A 20,172-nucleotide genomic window follows, 5' to 3' on the forward strand; every position below is an offset into this window, starting at 1 on the left:
TGACCGTCATCTTGAACTTCTTCCATTTTCTAATAATTGCACCAACAGTTGTTGCCTTCTCACCAAGCTGCTTGCCTATTGTCCTGTAGTCCATCCCAGCCTTGTGCAGGTCTACAATTCTATCCCTGATGTCCTTACACAGCTCTCTGGTCTTGGCCATTGTGGAGAGGTTGGAGTCTGTTTGATTGAGTGTGTGGACAGGTGTCTTTTATACAGGTAACGAGTTCAAACAGGTGCAGTTAATACAGGTAATGAGTGGAGAACAGGAGGGCTTCTTAAAGAAAAACTAACAGGTCTGTGAGAGCCGGAATTCTTACTGGTTGGTAGGTGATCAAATACTTATGTCATGCAATAAAATGCATATTAATTACTTAAAAATCATACAATGTGATTTTCTGGATTTTTGTTTTAGATTCCGTCTCTCACAGTTGAAGTGTACCTATGATAAAAATTACAGACCTCTACATGCTTTGTAAGTAGGAAAACCTGCAAAATCGGCAGTGTATGAAATACTACAGACCCTACAGCTTGTTCTCCCCACTGTAGCTAGTTTACGTTAGCTCTGCTAGCTAGCTCTGGTTAAAAATTGCAAAATAACTTTAAGTTACCTGAACGATTCCGGTAGCATCACGTACCACATATGTGGCGGGTGGTTCCACATGTCACATATTTATTTATATTAATTTATGTGATCAATGAGCTAATTTCAACCTTTTAATAGTGTGACTGGAAGCTGATTTCAACCTTTGAATAGAGTGACTGGAAGCTGATTACAACCTTTGAATAGAGTGACTGGAAGCTGATTACAACCTTTTAATAGAGTGACTGGAAGCTGATTTCAACCTTTGAATAGAGTGACTGGAAGCTGATTTCAACCTTTGAATAGAGTGACTGGAAGCTGATTACAACCTTTTAATAGAGTGACTGGAAGCTGATTTCAACCTTTGAATAGAGTGACTGGAATCTGATTTCAACCTTTGAATAGAGTGACTGGAAGCTGATTTCAACCTTTTAATAGAGTGACTGGAAGCTGATTTCAACCTTTTAATAGAGTGACTGGAAGCTGATTTCAACCTTTTAATAGTGTGACTGGAATCTGATTTCAACCTTTGAATAGAGTGACTGGAAGCTGATTTCAACCTTTTAATAGAGTGACTGGAAGCTGATTTCAACCTTTTAATAGAGTGACTGGAAGCTGATTTCAACCTTTGAATAGAGTGACTGGAATCTGATTTCAACCTTTGAATAGAGTGACTGGAAGCTGATTTCAACCTTTTAATAGAGTGACTGGAAGCTGATTTCAACCTTTTAATAGAGTGACTGGAAGCTGATTTCAACCTTTGTATAGAGTGACTGGAAGCTGATTTCAACCTTTGAATAGAGTGACTGGAAGCTGATTTCAACCTTTGTATAGAGTGACTGGAAGCTGATTTCAACCTTTGAATAGAGTGACTGGAAGCTGATTTCAACCTTTTAATAGAGTGACTGGAAGCTGATTTCAACCTTTGAATAGAGTGACTGGAATCTGATTTCAACCTTTGAATAGAGTGACTGGAATCTGATTTCAACCTTTGAATAGAGTGACTGGAAGCTGATTTCAACCTTTTAATAGAGTGACTGGAAGCTGATTTCAACCTTTTAATAGAGTGACTGGAAGCTGATTTCAACCTTTGTATAGAGTGACTGGAAGATGATTTCAACCTTTGAATAGAGTGACTGGAAGCTGATTTCAACCTTTGTATAGAGTGACTGGAAGCTGATTTCAACCTTTGAATAGAGTGACTGGAAGCTGATTTCAACCTTTTAATAGAGTGACTGGAAGCTGATTTCAACCTTTGAATAGAGTGACTGGAATCTGATTTCAACCTTTGAATAGAGTGACTGGAATCTGATTTCAACCTTTTAATAGAGTGACTGGAAGCTGATTTCAACCTTTTAATAGAGTGACTGGAAGCTGATTTCAACCTTTTAATAGAGTGACTGGAAGCTGATTTCAACCTTTTAATAGTGTGACTGGAATCTGATTTCAACCTTTGAATAGAGTGACTGGAAGCTGATTTCAACCTTTTAATAGAGTGACTGGAAGCTGATTTCAACCTTTTAATAGAGTGACTGGAAGCTGATTTCAACCTTTGTATAGAGTGACTGGAAGCTGATTTCAACCTTTGAATAGAGTGACTGGAAGCTGATTTCAACCTTTTAATAGAGTGACTGGAAGCTGATTTCAACCTTTTAATAGAGTGACTGGAAGCTGATTTCAACCTTTGAATAGAGTGACTGGAAGCTGATTTCAACCTTTTAATAGTGTGACTGGAAGCTGATTTCAACCTTTTAATAGTGTGACTGGAAGCTGATTTCAACCTTTTAATAGTGTGACTGGAAGCTGATTTCAACCTTTGAATAGTGTGACTGGAAGCTGATTTCAACCTTTTAATAGTGTGACTGGAAGCTGATTTCAACCTTTGAATAGTGTGACTGGAAGCTGATTTCAACCTTTTAATAGTGTGACTGGAAGCTGATTTCAACCTTTGAATAGTGTGACTGGAAGCTGATTTCAACCTTTTAATAGTGTGACTGGAAGCTGATTTCAACCTTTGAATAGTGTGACTGGAAGCTGATTTCAACCTTTTAATAGTGTGACTGGAAGCTGATTTCAACCTTTGAATAGTGTGACTGGAAGCTGATTTCAACCTTTTAATAGTGTGACTGGAAGCTGATTTCAACCTTTGAATAGTGTGACTGGAAGCTGATTTCAACCTTTTAATAGTGTGACTGGAAGCTGATTTCAACCTTTGAATAGTGTGACTGGAAGCTGATTTCAACCTTTTAATAGTGTGACTGGAAGCTGATTTCAACCTTTTAATAGTATGATTGTAGTCTAATTGGGTGCACCCACCATGAGGGGATCCCTGATGAATTTGCTATCACAAAAGAGGTCCCCTGCCCCAAAAAGTTTGAGAATCCCTGGTATGTGGGACAAATTCTGAGATGGACCATTGCTAGGCAACAGTCTGACGGTAGAGGGAGAGAACACCGGCGAACTTCGAGCTAGCAACGTTACTGATGTGTTGTTTTGAGTGTTTCAAACGTTGATAACTCACTCATTAAATAAATACCCGTAGCTAACAATCGTGAGGACAGCAAGGGTTTGTTTTTGGATTTTTTCAACTGTAATTGAAAGTAAAAGACCAGCCACATCACTCTGCCTCTCTCCCCTCCGGCCCAGAGGCTCAACCATTGGGATGCTGTTAGAGGCTGAACTGGCATACTGCTCGTGAGTGAGCAACCACTCTTTGTGGTAAAAGATCGATAATAATAGTTTTAGATAAGGGACCAGTCAAGTTTTTCTGAGGACTGTGCTTTTGTTTATTTCTCTTTCCGTTTGCGCCGCCTCTCTCCTCGCACACAATTCTTATAAAATGTATTTGGAATAAAATAATGTATTTAAAATTAAAGTACTTGGGAATGTATCATGTTTGACAATGACACCAATTTTCAGTTGTCCTGATACATCATTTACATTTACATTTTAGTCATTTAGCAGACGCTCTTATCCAGAGCGACTTACAGGAGCAATTAGGGTTAAGTGCCTTGCTCAAGGGCACATTTACGTCATTTAGCAGACGCTCTTATCCAGAGCGACTCACAAATTGGTGCGTTCACCCTATAGCCAGTGGGATAACCACTTTACAATTTTTTTTTTGGGGGGGGGGTAGAAGGATTACTTTATCCTATCCCAGGTATTCCTTAAAGAGGTGGGGTTTCAAATGTCTCCGGAAGGTGGTGAGTGACTCCGCTGTCCTGGCGTCGTGAGGGAGCTTGTTCCACCATTGGGGTGCCAGAGCAGCGAACAGTTTTGACTGGGCTGAGCGGGAACTATGCTTCCGCAGAGGAAGGGGAGCCAGCAGGCCAGAGGTGGATGAACGCAATGCCCTCGTTTGGGTGTAGGGACTGATCAGAGCCCGAAGGTACAGAGGTGCCGTTCCCCTCACTGCTCCATAGGCAAGCACCATGGTCTTGTAGCGGATGCGAGCTTCAACTGGAAGCCAGTGGAGTGTGCGGAGGAGGGGGGTGACGTGAGAGAACTTGGGAAGGTTGAACACCAGACGGGCTGCGGCATTCTGGATGAGTTGTAGGGGTTTAATGGCACAGGCAGGGAGGCCAGCCAACAGCGAGTTGCAGTAGTCCAGACGGGAGATGACAAGTGCCTGGATTAGGACCTGTGCCGCTTCCTGTGTAAGGCAGGGTCGTACTCTCCGAATGTTGTAGAGCATGAACCTGCAGGAGCGGGTCACCGCCTTGATGTTGGCGGAGAACGACAGGGTGTTGTCCAGGGTCACGCCTAGGCTCTTCGCACTCTGGGAGGAGGACACAGCGGAGTTGTCAACCGTGATGGCGAGATCATGGAACGGGCAGTCCTTCCCCGGGAGGAAGAGCAGCTCCGTCTTGCCAGGGTTCAGCTTGAGGTGGTGATCCGTCATCCATACTGATATGTCTGCCAGACATGCAGAGATGCGATTCGCCACCTGGTTATCAGAAGGGGGAAAGGAGAAGATTAGTTGTGTATCGTCAGCGTAGCAATGATAGGAGAGGCCATGTGAGGATATGACAGAGCCAAGTGACTTGGTGTATAGGGAGAAAAGGAGAGGGCCTAGAACTGAGCCCTGGGGGACACCAGTGGTGAGAGCACGTGGTGCGGAGACAGCTTCTCGCCACGCCACTTGGTAGGAGCGACCGGTCAGGTAGGACGCAATCCAGGAGTGAGCCGCGCCGGAGATGCCCAGCTCGGAGAGGGTGGAGAGGAGGATCTGATGGTTCACAGTATCAAAGGCAGCAGACAGGTCTAGAAGGACAAGAGCAGAGGAGAGAGAGTTAGCTTTAGCAGTGCGGAGAGCCTCCGTGACACAGAGAAGAGCAGTCTCAGTTGAATGACCAGTCCTGAAACCTGACTGGTTTGGATCAAGAAGGTAATTCTGAGAGAGATAGCAGGAGAGTTGGCTAAAGACGGCACGCTCAATAGTTTTGGAAAGAAAAGAAAGAAGGGATACTGGTCTGTAGTTGTTGACATCAGTGGGATCGACTGTTGGTTTTTTGAGAAGGGGAGCAACTCTCGCTCTCTTGAAGACGGAAGGGACATGGCCAGCGGTCAAGGATGAGTTGATCAGCGAGGTGAGGTAGGGGAGAAGGTCACCGGAGATGGTCTGGAGAAGAGAGGAGGGGATGGGGTCAAGCGGGCAGGTTGTTGGGCGGCCTGCAGTCACAAGTCGCAGGATTTTATCTGGAGAGAGAGGGGAGAAAGAAGTCAAAGCATAGGGTAGGGCAGTGTGAGTAGGACCAGCAGTGTCATTAGACTTAACAAACGAGGATCGAATGTCGTCAACCTTCTTTTCAAAGTGGTTGACGAAGTCATCCACAGAGAGAGGGGGGGGGGGGGGGGGGGGAGGATTCAGCAGGGAGGAAAATGTGGCAAAGAGCTTCCTAGGGTTAGAGGCAGATGCTTGGAATTTAGAGTGGTAGAAAGTGGCCTTAGCAGCAGAAACAGATGAAGAAAATGTAGAGAGGTGGGAGTGAAAAGATGCCAGGTCGGCAGGGAGTTTAGTTTTCTTCCATTTCCGCTCCGCTGCCCGGAGCTCTGTTCTGTGAGCTCGCAATGAGTCATCAAGCCACGGAGCTGGAGGGGAGGACCGAGCCGGCCGGGAGGATAGGGGACACAGAGAGTCAAAGGATGCAGAAAGGGAGGAGAGGAGGGTTGAGGAGGCAGAATCAGGAGATTGGAGGGAGAAGGATTGAGCAGAGGGAAGAGATGATAGGATGGAAGAGGAGAGAGTAGTGGGAGAGAGAGAGCGAAGGTTGCGGCGGCGCCTTACCATCTGTGTAGGGGCAGAGTGAGTAGTGTGGGAGGAGAGCGAGAGAGAAAAGGAAACAAAGTAGTGGTCGGAGACATGGAGGGGATTTGCAGTGAGATTAGTAGAAGAGCAGCATCTAGTAAAGATGAGGTCAAGCGTATTGCCTGCCTTGTGAGTAGGGGGGGGCGGTGAGAGGGTGAGGTCAAAAGAGGAGAGGAGTGGGAAGAAGGAGGCAGAGAGAAATGAGTCAAATGTGGACATAGGGAGGTTGAAATCCCCCAAAACTGTGAGGGGTGAGCCATCCTCAGGAAAGGAACTTATCAAGGCGTCAAGCTCATTGATGAACTCTCCAAGGGAACCTGGAGGGCGATAGATGACAAGGATATTAAGCTTAAATGGGCTAGTGACTGTGACAGCATGGAATTCAAATGAGGAGATAGACAGATGGGTTAGGGGAAAAATTGAGAATGTCCACTTGGGAGAGATGAGGATTCCTGTGCCACCACCCCTCTGACCAGATGCTCTCGGGGTATGCGAGAACACATGGTCAGACGAGGAGAGAGCAGTAGGAGTAGCAGTGTTTTCAGTGGTAATCCATGTTTCCGTCAGCGCCAGGAAGTCGAGGGACTGGAGATTAGCATAGGCTGGGATGAAGTCAGCTTTGTTGGCAGCAGAACGGCAGTTCCAGAGGCTGCCTGAGACCTGGAACTCCAGGTGTGGGGTGCGTGCAGGGACCACCAGGTTAGAGAGGCAGCAGCCACGCGGTGTGGGGCGTTTGTGTAGCCTGTGCAGAGAGGAGAGAACAGGGATAGGCAGAGGCATAGTTGACAGGCTGTAGCAAATGGCTACAATAATGCAGAGGAGATCGGAATGAAATGAACTAAACATCTGGGAGAGTAGAGAGCAGGGCCTCCCTCACCAAAAACTTCTACCTCAGAAACTATAATTGTTTCACTGAACCACCCGAACAAAAACTCTACCAACTTCCACCTTTAGAAATCAGAATTGTTGTGAACCACAGCGGTTCAATGTTTAAAGGAATAGACTCAACCCACTTTATTCAGCTAGCTAACTATGACACCATAGCTAACTAGCATGCTAGCATCCAAAAACACACAGTTTAGCACCAACACTTGGTCACAACAAACCACCAATAGTGTGTTAACACACTAAGCAGATAATTTGTGTCCGTGTCTGTTGGCTAGCTAGCAATGGCCACTGTGTTGACCTTGTTTGAAGAACGGCTAGCTAGCTAGCTTCGTGCTACCCCCGGCACCGCCGAAAAACAATGCCAACCCACAGTAACTACCCACTACAGCCCACGATGCCTAGCTATGACGCCATAGCTAACTAGCATGCTAGCATCCAATAACACACAGTTTAGCACCAATACTTGGTTACAACAAACTACCAAGAGTGTGTTAACACACTAAACAGATAATTCATGTCCGTGTCTAGTTCCTTTCATAACGCAGCAAAAATTAAACGTTGGCTAGCTAGCACATTAACACTGGAAACAACTCTCCACCGTTGCACTAAACAGATAATTACCAATAAACGTTACCAGTAGCTACCCGCTAGCTAGCTAGCATACCAAGAGTGTGTTAACACACTAAACAGATAATTCATGTCCGTGTCTAGTTCCTTTCATAACGCAGCAAAATATTAAACGTTGACTAGCTAGCACATTAGCTAGCACATTAACATTGGAAACCACTCTCCACCATTGCACTAAACAGATAATTACCAATAAACGTTACCAGTAGCTACCCGCTAGCTAGCTAGCCTCGTGCTTCGCCGGGCTCCGCCGTAAACAATACTTAAACAATACGTAAACAATACTTACCTACAATAATTGCCTACGGAAACCTACAATAACTACCTAAATAACTACCTAAATAAACTACCTACCTACGATCTAAATACATGGTTTAAGCTTTACTCAACACCATATGAGAAGCCAAGCTTACCTCCTGCTAGAGAAAACACAACCTCTCCCGACGAAGTCAGCACTGTAGGCTTGTACATCTTGGGGATCAAACACAACAGCAGAATCTAATCTAGTGCATAGCTATACTCATTCAAGAGCAGTGTCTTTGAAGGCCACATCTCTTCTGAGGCCATCCATGGTGACTCCTGTTTCCCACATGGTATCCCTCTCTTTCTCTCTACCTGTTTCCCACATGATATCCCTCTCTTTCTCTCTACCTGTTTCCCACATGGTATCCCTCTCTTTCTCTCTACCTGTTTCCCACATGGTATCCCTCTCTTTCTCTCTACCTGTTTCCCACATGGTATCCCTCTCTTTCTCTCTACCTGTTTCCCACATGGTATCCCTCTCTTTCTCTCTACCTGTTTCCCACATGGTATCCCTCTCTTTCTCTCTACCTGTTTCCCACATGGTATCCCTCTCTTTCTCTCTACCTGTTTCCCACATGGTATCCCTCCCTTTCTCTCTACCTGTTTCCCACATGGTATCCCTCTCTTTCTCTCTACCTGTTTCCCACATGGTATCCCTCTCTTTCTCTCTACCTGTTTCCCACATGGAAGACTTGGTATTTTACCTAATAGGCCTATCTTCTGTATACCCCCCTACCTTGTCACAACACAACTGATTGGCTCAAACACATTAAGAAGGAAAGAAATTCCATAAATTAACTTTTAGCAAGGCACACCTGTTAATTGAATTGCATTCCAGTTGACTACCTCATGAAGCTGGTTGAGAGAATGCCAAGCGTGTGCAAAGCTGTCATCAAGGCACTTTTGGTTACTACATGATTCCATATGTGTTATTTCATAGTTTTGATGTCTTCACCATTATTCTACAAAGTAGAAAATAGTAAAAATAAAGAAAAACCCTTGAATGAGTAGGTGTGTCCAAACCTTTGACTGGTACTGTATATATCCATTGATTCTTGAATAATATAATTTATAAATGCCTCATGAGCTTAATTCAACCCAAAAATAGAAGCTTGTTTTTCTCCAATGTTTCTAAACATTGTAAATGTAAACAACACTATGACCTCATCACATGGTTAAAACAACACTATGACCTCATCACATGGTTAAAACAACACTATGACCTCATAACATGGTTACAACAACACTATGACCTCATCACATGGTTAAAACAAGAATGTTGATGTCATGGATGGTCAGTCCTTGCATCCATAGCTCTGTCTATTAATCTGAGAGTAGTTACATGTTTCCAGGCCCATCCCTCAGCTTTTACCAAAACAGAGGCGGGGCGCCCGTTTTGTTATTGTTTCATCTGTTCAATCAGTCCTCCATGACAACAAAATCCTAACCAACCGAGTAGGGTTGTCTAGTAAGTCCTTCGTTTTGGGGTTATGCTCAGCTAAAACACTTAGGCTAATCTACACTTCCATATCTCCAAGTCCTATTCTTGAAGATCAAGGAGTATAAAATTTATTTGAATGACTGGAATTCTGATAGACTGGTTTTTAATGTAAAGATATTATTTAATTGTATTATTATCTGTAGTAGAAAGCGATGGGTTAGAAGAAGCCTACATATCCAATCCATAAAATAAAATGTAACATCATATATGGCCAGCGATGTAAACTTTAACATTGATTTATCCTGCAATAGATGTCGTTCAATTGTTTTGTCTTCTTCTAACGCCTCTTAAGAGGAAAGTAATCTAAAAGTAACTGAATTTAATCAGATTACGTTACTGAGTTTGGGTAATCCAAAAGTTATATTACTGATTACAATTTTGGACAGGTAACTAGTAACTGTCAGGGATTACATTTAGAAAGTAATCTACCCAAACCTGTCAATAACTACAGCGATTAAACCGTGAGTTCGGCAATCTTACCTGTCATGCGTGGTCAATGTCTCTGTGTGAGTATCATATCTAAGCTGAAAAGCCCAAAGCATCTCCATCATGTGTGGATAAGATAACTCCTGTAATAACTAAAGGTACCACAATATGCCTGATACCACTTAGCAGATGCTTTTTATCCAAAGCTGTCTACAGTACAGTGCAGTGCAGTGTGTCTGATCACGTGCATGTTGGCTCACCACGGTGCACGGGCCTTCCTGACCCACTGGGACCCATGGTCTGTGGGAGGGGGCGTGTCACACCATTCCCATGGTAATGCTGCTGGTGTTCGGAGACCAACCTGACAATACTCAGCGATTGGCCAGTAAGGGAGTGGGTGTGGTCCTGGATATTAACCATGTCACCGTGGAAACACTGCTTCAGGCGCTGGACGAGGTTGTCAACACCACCAGCTGAGACGGTCAGAGGCGTGTGAGAGACGGTCAGAGGCGTGTGAGAGACGGTCAGATTCCAGCTGTGGATAAATGTGTCTGCTAAATGGCATGTCTATGTGTCTCTGTGTCCAGTGTGCCGTTCACAAGTCCAGTGAACCCCCTAGAACTCTGTCTATTGGACAGTTTGTGATGTGCCACATAGCCCCTTCCCAGGACCTCAACTGGGGTGTAATCATTGCGGAAACCGTTTAAGAACCAAACGAAATGGGGAGGGACCTACCTGGACTTGTCCAATAGAAACTCTCGTTTGCATTTTCCGTTTGGAGTAAACGGTTTCTGTTGCAAAACGTTTTTGCAACATACGAAACGTTTTGCAACAGAATCAGTGTAATGATTCCACCCCAGGCTGCAGTACCACAGCCTGGACATGATTGGCCTGATGGTTGTGGTGACAGCGAAGTGCTTGTTGCTGAGCTTGCGAAGGTTAACAACCAGGAAGAGGAAGCAGGACTGACCAGGAGGGCAGAGCCAAGAGCAACAACATGAATCTCCTTTAAGTTTCAATTTCAGAAAATGTGTGCATAAAAAGTGGATACCAGTATTTCCTTAACACCTGGACTACTGCTCCTACAGGCCCAGACATTCCACTTGTTCTATTGCACCAGCAGCACACCTGGTTCTCCTTCAGTAGAGTAAACTCAGATCATCTCTGAGAATAAGGGAACTGAACGGAACCAAACGGTCTAAAATGGGGAGGGACCCTAGCCGAATTTGGGTTGCGAAACATTTTGCTCTGGACTGTGCATTAATGACCCCAGCTGTGTTAAGGAAATAAAGATGGTGAAAGCTGAACTGTGGTCATGCAGGATTGCCAGGTCTAGCTTAAAATGGCATTTACATTTTAGTCCTTTAGCAATGACCACTCAAAACCAACCCACAAGGCCTGAAAACTAACCCCCCAAAATAAATTTGCAGCAAGAGGAATTGCCGGATCTCCATATTACCTAGCTAGCTCCATATTACCTAGCATTTATCCAATAGGTGTCTCCATATTACCTAGCTAGCTCCATATTACCTAGCTAGCTCCATATTACCTAGCTAGCTCCATATTACCTAGCTAGCTCCATATTACCTAGCTAGCTCCATATTACCTAGCTAGCTAGTGCCGTTATTTATGTTGTTCTCACATCACTTGTCCCCTCAGTCAGGTGACCCAGAAGCAGTCCTCTCTCAACACCCCCTCCCAGAAGCAGTCCTCTCTCAACACCCCCTCCCAGAAGCAGTCCTCTCTCAACACCCCCTCCCAGAAGCAGTCCTCTCTCAACACCCCCTCCCAGAAGCAGTCCTCTCTCAACACCCCCTCCCAGAAGCAGTCCTCTCTCAACACCCCCTCCCAGAAGCAGTCCTCTCTCAACACCCCCTCCCAGAAGCAGTCCTCTCTCAACACCCCCTCCCAGAAGCAGTCCTCTCTCAACACCCCCTCCCAGAAGCAGTCCTCTCTCAACACCCCCTCCCAGAAGCAGTCCTCTCTCAACACCCCCTCCCTTCACTCAGCAACAGCCTGCCTCACAGTCAGCAGCAGGTCACAGTAAAATGAATAGATGGCGACCGCGATGCAATTTAGAAGTAGCCCAAAAACCTGCAACAAATACATTTTCACCCGCAACATCGTTTTCAAAGTAGCCTAATTTACAGAAACTGCAGACATGGCAACCCTGGTCATGTGCCTGTTTCAGTGTCAGAGACAGTAACTATTAGCAACCACACCAATACAACCAGCAATTAAACGGATGAAATCACATTTATTATACAGAAAAAAACATTAGCATTCCGGTCTGATCCGGTTCAGGGTAGTCTGTTCTGAAGTGTTCCGGGGTCAGAGGTCAGGGTTAGTCTCAGTGGTCAGACTTCTTAGGGGGGAAGAGAGCGTACTCTACGGTCAGAGCCACAGCGAAGGCAGCGAAGCCCCATTTAAAGCCCCTCAACATCACGTCTCCCAGGGATACAGGACGACTGAATCCTCCCATGTACCTCCACGCCTCGTTACTGTGGAAGAGAAATAAATGGAGAGAAACATCAGTATCACTCACATATACAGACCCCTTGACTTTTTCCACATTGTTACAGTCTTATTCTAAAATGTATTAAATCTTTCCCCCCCCCCCATCAATCTACACACAATACCCCATAATGACAATGCAAAAAACAGGTTTTTAGAACATTTTGCACATTTATTAAAAATAACACACTTTAATATTACATAAGTATTCAGACCCTTTACTCAGTACTTTGTTGAAGCACCTTTGGCAGCGATTACAGCCTTGAGTATGACGCTACAAGCTTGGCACACCTGTATTTGGGGAGTTTCTCCCATTCTTCTCTGTAGATCCTCTCAAGCTCTGTCAGGTTGGATGGGGAGCGTCGCTGCACAGCTATTTTCAGGTCTCTCCAGAGATGTTCGATCAGGTTCAAGTCTGGGCTCTGGCTGGGCCACTCAAGGATAATGAGACTTGTCCCAAAGCCACTCCTGCATTGTCTTGGCTGTGTGCTTAGGGTCGTTGTCCTGTTGGAAGGTAAACCAGTCTGAGGTCCTTTTCTCTGTTCATCTTTCCCTCGATCCTGACTAGTCTCCCAGTCCCTGCCGCTGAAAAACTTCCCCACATCATGATGCTGCCACCACCATGCTTCACCGTAGGGATGGTGCCAGGTTTCCTCCAGACGTGACGCTTGGCATTCAGGCCAAAGAGGTCTATCTTGGTTTCATCAGACCAGAGAATCTTGTTTCTCATGGTCTGAGAGTCTTTTAGGTGCCTTTTGAAAAACTCCAAGCGGGCTGTCATGTGCCTTTTACTGAAGAGTGGCTTCCGTCTGGCCACTACCATAAAGTCCTGATTTTTTGGTACCCTTCCCCAGATCTGTGCCTCAACACAATCCTGTCTCTGAGCTCTACCGACAATCCCTTCGACCTCATGGCTTGGTTTTTGCTCTGACATGCACTGTCAACTGTGGGACCTTATATAGACAGGTGTGTGCCTTTCCAAATCATGTCCAATCAATTGAATTTACCACAGGTGGACTCCAGTCAAGTTGTAGAAACATCTCAAGGATGATCAATGGAAACAGGATGCACCTGAGCTGAATTTTGAGTCTCATAGCAAAGGGTCTGAATATTTATGTAAATAAGGTATTTGTTTTTTTTTCTAAAAACGCTGTCATTATGGGGTATTGTGTATAGATTGCTTCGGATAAAAAATTAAAATTAAATTCAATTTTAGAATAAGGCTGTAACTTAACAAAATGTCGAAAAGGTCGAGGGGTCTGAATACTTTCCGAAGGCACTGTACATGTACACATCTTTACTGTAAAGATCTACCCCTCTCTCACCGTGCCCATGGGTCCTTCAGTCCTCTGGTTGCCAGTCTCTGCTGGGTGAACTCCAGAGGTGTTCCCTCTACCTTCCACAGCTTGAAGTCTGGCAGGCTCAGTTTACTACCGTGGCCGTGGTCTCCTCCCATCCTAACACACAGCATCATGGGTTTTGAGTTGTGGAACTAGCTCTCTAAGTTAGCTAATCTAACTAACTAGCTAACTGATCTTGACAAGTTTATAGCCATGCTATAGCAAGCTGCTAACGTTAGTTCATGAAAGCATATAGGACACACCACAGACTGTAAGAATCTTTGATAGAACCAGAGATGTTAGGTTTACATGATCAGATACTCTTGGATTGTACTGTAGTTAGCTAGCTAACTAGCACAGCTTGCCGACTAGGGCGCTAACTAGCTAGTTAGCCTGTTATTTAACGTCAGCAGTGGACCTCGGGAAGCAGCAATGACACATATTTAACCATAAAACAATATCATCTCAGTCTTCAGTAGCACAACACATTTATATATCAAACACTTAGGTCTTATTTCATATATTTCTAATAGTATAAACACGTAACAGCAGTACCTGTCTGTTTGTGACCTCTGTTGTGGATGAAACACTACGACAATTGCACCTGATGTACGGCACTGCTACGGTACACTAAAGAGACCAAACCTAGTTCGTCTCAGACTTTGTCGGAGCGCAAACAATCCAGTGTATTTGTAGGTCAGAACCATAGTCTGGACATAACTAGGGATGTGCATCTTTCCCTTTCAAGACGATACGATACAGGAACGATACATTTTAGTTTGAAACGATTCGGTGCAATTGAGTTTGATTAGAGAACGAATCGATGCATTAACAGCTGTTGTATAAACACACTCATTCTCCATTCTAAATTAAAATCTGCCGTTGATGGAACTCATGAGATGGGCCTCTCTGAAATGGCTGTGTGATGTATGTGTAATATGTATGTCTCCACTATCAATATAGCCTGTTTTTTGGCCCCCTACTATGGTTCTGAAATCACCATCACCCACTAATTAACTTGTCATTTTTTGCAGATGAATTGTTTGAGTTGGTAATGGATCAATATGTATCGTTAACAAGTTAGCTATGACATAGCCAATGAATATATATCACAACTTTGGGATTCCACCCCCATCTCAAAAACGAATGGTTTTGATCGTTCCGGACATTTTTATGGAGTTATTCTCTTCGGCCATGCAGTGTGGCTCGCTAAAGTGATTGTGTCCACGTTATGAAATTATCAACTTTACCCTGTATATTTAAAAATGACCATATACACTGATTGTTCAAAGCAAAACTACCAAAACTATTGCTGATGGTGAACCTGAACTTTCCAAATAAAATCTATTGTAAACCCCGTTCAGCCAGATGAGTTGTCTCAGGTAGTTTAGGCCTGCTTTTATTCCGGTAAAACACAGTGCATAGATAACAATAACCTAGCAAATTACACTGGTCTTTACTCAACTAATAAAGCCTCGTATCACGCAAGCCATTTTAGCGTGTGTATGCTGAAGGTGCAGAGCACAGGAGGTTGGTGCCACCTTAAATGGGGGGGACAGGCTCGTGGTAATGGCTGGAGCGGAATCAGTGGAAAGGTATCCAATCCATCAAAACACATCGGTTGCATTCCAGTAGCTCTTTTCCAGCCATTATTATGAGGCGTCATCCCCTCGCAGCCTCCACTGGGGCAGATGTGAAAGACCAGGAACAGGCCACGTACCAAGCGTTGGTGAGAACGTGAACCTGTGCGCAGTTTGACTAGACTACTGATATTGCCTGGGGTTGTTAGGCATGTAACATCACATGCAGATCAATGACAGTCAACAGTTACATGAAGAAGAGCTGTTCAGTTGTCAGAAAATATGAGGTATTTTCGGAAGGTAGAAAGTAATATGGGCAACCCCAAAAAAATGTAAACCGGCTATTTTCTGACCAATGCATGCTACATTTGGATCGGATAAGTCCGCGGACTGATCCACTTATATTTTAAACCATTTGAATCGGGGACTGATGCGTATTGGTGAATCATTACATCCCTAGTCAGAACCATAGACCACATGGTCAGATCTGAGGGAGAAGTCATAGTGCAATGTAAAGGGTGTTTATTGTAAAGAGTGTTATGTTTCTTTATAAGACAGTGACAACATGATGGTTCATATTCAACATTATTGAAACACTAATAACAGCCAATAATCAGGAGAATTATGTCACATAGGCCTATTACCATGTTAATAATATCTTAATTATCTACAATTATGTACAGTACATGAGATACAGACTGATACAGGGTGATTGACTGATACAGGATCACACAGGGTGACACAGGGTGACACAGGGTGACATAGGGTAAGGCTGATAGGACGAGAGCTGACAGATATACAGAGTTCAGCCTCTATATCGACACCAACCCTTCCATGAATTCATATTGATTTATATTGATAGCATTCTGATCAGCGTTCTCAAAAACAGTTCTCCAAACATCTACTGTCTGTCTACAATCATACACCCGTCCGTCCGTTGCCATGGGCTGGTCTCCGCGGTGCTGGGTTGGTCTCCGTAGCGATGACCTTGTTTCCATAGTGATAGTTAGAGCTTAGCCTTGGGTTTTAGCAGCTCTTTCAGAGTGTCCAGATTCTCTCCCTCTGGGGCTGCAGGCCACGCACTGTGATCTACACGCGCGCACGTGAGAGGTAGGTTATGCACTCGTGTATAATTGTACAAGTAAGTAACAGTGTGTGTGTACCTACCTGGTATTTCCCACATAGAGTGGTAAAGACTCTGTCCAGCGTCCACCCTCAGAGTGGCTCCAGAGATGTAGGAGGCGGCAGGAGACAGGAGGAAACACACTGCTGGAGAGATCTACACACAGAGAGGGAGAGGGGAGGGACCGTCAGTCTCAAAGAGGGAGCGAGACCGTCAGTCTCAAAGAGGGAGCGAGACCGTCAGTCTCAAAGCGGTCTGAAGCACTCTGTGTGCATGCCGTATGTACATAAATGATGTGTGTGTACCTCCTCTGGGACCCCCAGTCTTTTAGCAGGGCTGAAGGGAATAGACATCTTAAACAGTGTTGGTCCAAACTCCTTATAGTTCTCAACAGCTGTCTTGGAGATGATGGTGCCCTGGAAGCGGAGACAGAGTGACTGACTGGCTTTAAACCCAGGGTCTTCTGTGGCTAGGTGCCATAAGACTGTTAGCCCACTGAGCTTAAGTTAAGGTTTTGAGAGATTTGGGAACAGCTCAATTACAATTCATGCACACCGTGAACACACACACACACGTACGTACCGGTGCTATGGCGTTGACTCTGACTCCAGACACGGCCCATTCGATGGCCAGAGTCTTAGTTAAGTTATCTACAGCGGCCCGCGCTGCTCCGGTATGACTGGCCAGAGACAATGCAGACGTCAGGGTGTGAGGGCAAGGTCCCCTCAGTAAGGTAGGTAGTGTGTAGAGTTGGTAGTAGGTAGGTAGAGTTGGTGTTAGGTAGGTAGGTAGTGTTGGTGGTAGGTAGGTAGAGTTGGTGGTAGGTAGGTAGGGAGTTGGTGGTAGGTAGGTAGAGTTGGTGGTAGGTAGGTAGGGAGTTGGTGGTAGGTAGGTAGAGTTGGTGGTAGGTAGGTAGGGAGTTGGTGGTAGGTAGGTAGAGTTGGTGGTAGGTAGGTAGAGTTGGTGGTAGGTAGGTAGAGTTGGTGGTAGGTAGGTAGAGTTGGTGGTAGGTAGGTAGAGTTGGTGGTAGGTAGGTAGAGTTGGTGGTAGGTAGGTAGGTAGAGTTGGTGGTAGGTAGGTAGGGAGTTGGTGGTAGGTAGAGTTGGTGGTAGGTAGGTAGGGAGTTGGTGGTAGGTAGGTAGTGTTGGTGGTAGGTAGGTAGGGAGTTGGTGGTAGGTAGGTAGTGTTGGTGGTAGGTAGGTAGGGAGTTGGTGGTAGGTAGAGTTGGTGGTAGGTAGGTAGGTAGGGAGTTGGTGGTAGGTAGGTAGAGTTGGTGGTAGGTAGGTAGGGAGTTGGTGGTAGGTAGGTATGTAGAGTTGGTGGTAGGTAGGTAGGGAGTTGGTGGTAGGTAGAGTTGGTGGTAGGTAGGTAGGTAGGGAGTTGGTGGTAGGTAGGTAGAGTTGGTGGTAGGTAGGTAGAGTTGGTGGTAGGTAGAGTTGGTGGTAGGTAGGTAGAGTTGGTGGTAGGTAGGTAGAGTTGGTGGTAGGTAGGTAGGTAGAGTTGGTGGTAGGTAGGTAGAGTTGGTGGTAGGTAGGTAGGTAGAGTTGGTGGTAGGTAGGTAGGTAGGTAGGGAGTTGGTGGTAGGTTGAGTTGGTGCTAGGTAGGTAGGTAGGTAGGTAGGGAGTTGGTGGTAGGTAGAGTTGGTGCTAGGTAGGTAGAGTTGGTGGTAGGTAGGTAGGTAGGGAGTTGGTGGTAGGTAGGTAGTGTGTAGAGTTGGTGGTAGGTAGGTAGGTAGGTAGGGAGTTGGTGGTAGGTAGGGAGTTGGTGGTAGGTAGGGAGTTGGTGGTAGGTAGGTAGTGTGTAGAGTTGGTGGTAGGTAGAGTTGGTGGTAGGTAGAGTTGGTGGTAGGTAGGGAGTTGGTGGTAGGTAGAGTTGGTGGTAGGTAGGTAGTGTGTAGAGTTGGTGGTAGGTAGGTAGGTAGAGTTGGTGGTAGGTAGTTAGTGTGTAGAGTTGGTGGTAGGTAGGTAGAGTTGGTGGTAGGTAGAGTTGGTGGTAGGTAGGTAGTGTGTAGAGTTGGTGGTAGGTAGGTAGTGTGTAGAGTTGGTGGTAGGTAGAGTTGGTGGTAGGTAGTGTGTAGAGTTGGTGGTAGGTAGGTAGTGTGTAGAGTTGGTGGTAGGTAGGTAGGTAGAGTTGGTGGTAGGTAGGTAGTGTGTAGAGTTGGTGGTAGGTAGAGTTGGTGGTAGGTAGGTAGGGAGTTGGTGGTAGGTAGGTAGAGTTGGTGGTAGGTAGGTAGAGTTGGTGGTAGGTAGGTAGTGTCTCTTATCAGATTAATTATTGTCAGAGTGTGAGTCAGAGAGAAATAGAGATAGGTCATTGTGTGTGTGGGAGAGAGAGAGACTCACGCCATGCCTGGGAAGCCTTTCCACATATCAGCGATGATGTTGACGATCACTCCTCCATTCTCCTTCATCCATGCAGCATACACTAGGAAAAAAACACACATCACATTACACACACACATCACGTTACACACACACACACACACACACACACACACACACACACACACACACACACACACACACACACACACACACACACACACACACACACTCCTACCTTCCTTGCAGCAGTGGAAGGTTCCAGTGAGGTTGGTGTCTATGACAGCCTTCCATCCCTTAGATGAGGTGTGTTCTGCTGGGCTGCTGAACTGGCCTCCGCCGTTATTTACCAGGTAGTCTATACGGCCATACTGCTGCAACACTGACAAGACCAGAGACTTCACCTACATACACAGAAAAGGTTTACTTTGACACACCGCAGGTTAGTGTGTGTGCCCCTTCCTCAACGTGGAAGTTACAGGATGAGTGTGTGTAGACCGACCTCCTCCTCGTTGCGTATGTTACAGGCTATAGGGGTGACGGAGGCAGGGCTAGACGGAGGTATCCTCAGCCTCAGCTCCTCAGCTGCAGCCTCCAACCGCTCCACCTTCCTACTGGAGATCACCACGTTACAGCCTGAGACACAGACACAGACAGAGGACCCCCACATTTGGCCATAGTGATCATGTACCTTGGAGTTGAGTACAGAAATACACCCAACTACACCTTCAGAAACCTCTCAGCTAGATTTGTAAACAAAACGTGAATATTTGTATTTATTACGGACCCCCCCAATATTATATATCGTGTGAGTACTAACCTTTACTGCCAAATGGTATTCACACATGTAGTAGCTACTAAAACGCCATGCCAATTTAATATTGCCTTTTGAACAGAGATCAGTGTATCTAGGGTAAAGTTCACTCAGTGCTGCTATAACCTAGCTAGAGACTCTGCCGGTGTCTAAACGCGCACACACAGAGTAAGCGATACGTCTGAACACAACACACCACCTACCCAGCTGCAGCAGCTCGTTGGAGATGGCTTTGCCGATGCCGGTGCCTCCTCCCGTTACCACCGCCACTTTGTGGTTGAACAGCCCCGCTTTGAACACACTGGAGACGGCCATGTTTCTTCTTGCTACTCGGTGCTGGTCACGTGATCTGTCGTATTTTCGGGCGAACCTCTCCTGGATTCAGCGGGTGTTAAAGCCAACTGAAGTCCTTCAGTTACAACACACCCCCTATGATAGATCCTACAACATTGTCTCTAAGTGTTGTGAGAAGTATCCTTTACTGCAGTTGTAAACTACCTACAATACAGCCTTTAGGCTTTCCTTGTGCCTCAAAACGAATGGGTAATCCACTGTCTACGGAGTTGAGTGCACAAGCCAAGCAGCACCAACCTAGCACATTGAACTATGGTTGAGAGCAGCATGTGTTCAGTGTTGCACATTAATCTAGAAATGTCTGAGCATTTACTCCAACCCTCTATGCAGATCAGACCCCTGAGAACCAGTCAGTGAACATTTACTCCAACCCTCTTTGCAGATCAGACCCCTGAGAACCAGTCAGTGAACATTTACTCCAACCCTCTTTGCACAACATTCGGAAAGTATTCAGACCACTTGACTTTTTCCCACATTTTGTTACAGCCTTATT

The 20,172-nt window shown here is 45.4% G+C and overlaps 2 protein-coding genes across 2 annotated transcripts; both read right to left on the reverse strand.

Moving 5' to 3' along the window:
• Positions 1 to 11,870: 11,870 nt before the first annotated feature.
• Positions 11,871 to 14,123, reverse strand: ndufb3 (NADH:ubiquinone oxidoreductase subunit B3). The gene is made up of 3 exons (XM_084188020.1): positions 14,043 to 14,123; positions 13,473 to 13,604; positions 11,871 to 12,134 (listed from the first exon to the last, which is right to left on the reverse strand). Exons 2-3 carry the CDS (start codon positions 13,601 to 13,603, stop codon positions 11,984 to 11,986), a joined length of 282 nt encoding a protein of 93 aa, XP_084044146.1. The 5' UTR covers position 13,604; positions 14,043 to 14,123; the 3' UTR covers positions 11,871 to 11,983.
• Positions 14,124 to 15,574: 1,451 nt separating this feature from the next.
• LOC311098632 (peroxisomal trans-2-enoyl-CoA reductase-like) lies at positions 15,575 to 19,928 on the reverse strand. Its single transcript, XM_084139163.1, has 8 exons — positions 19,529 to 19,928; positions 19,014 to 19,147; positions 18,750 to 18,915; positions 18,533 to 18,614; positions 16,773 to 16,869; positions 16,496 to 16,606; positions 16,235 to 16,346; positions 15,575 to 16,156 (listed from the first exon to the last, which is right to left on the reverse strand). Exons 1-8 carry the CDS (start codon positions 19,638 to 19,640, stop codon positions 16,074 to 16,076), a joined length of 897 nt encoding a protein of 298 aa, XP_083995289.1. The 5' UTR covers positions 19,641 to 19,928; the 3' UTR covers positions 15,575 to 16,073.
• Positions 19,929 to 20,172: the final 244 nt, after the last annotated feature.

The sequence above is a fragment of the Coregonus lavaretus genome (assembly GCF_964263955.1).
Source record: "Coregonus lavaretus genome assembly, chromosome: 23".
In the NCBI taxonomy this organism is placed as follows: Eukaryota; Metazoa; Chordata; class Actinopteri; order Salmoniformes; family Salmonidae; genus Coregonus; species Coregonus lavaretus.

Bases quoted from the DNA above. Each gene is read 5' to 3' on its own strand.
- ndufb3 (XM_084188020.1), bottom strand. From the start codon at position 13,603: ATGGGAGGAGACCACGGCCACGGTAGTAAACTGAGCCTGCCAGACTTC. The intron at 12,135-13,472 runs GTGAGAGAGGGG...TCTCTTCCACAG, and splicing joins CTGAAGGACCCATGGGCACG to TAACGAGGCGTGGAGGTACA.
- LOC311098632 (XM_084139163.1), bottom strand. From the start codon at position 19,640: ATGGCCGTCTCCAGTGTGTTCAAAGCGGGGCTGTTCAACCACAAAGTG. The intron at 18,615-18,749 runs GTAGGAGTGTGT...TTTTTTTCCTAG, and splicing joins CTTCCACTGCTGCAAGGAAG to TGTATGCTGCATGGATGAAG. The intron at 16,870-18,532 runs GTGAGTCTCTCT...GTCTCTGGCCAG, and splicing joins AAAGGCTTCCCAGGCATGGC to TCATACCGGAGCAGCGCGGG.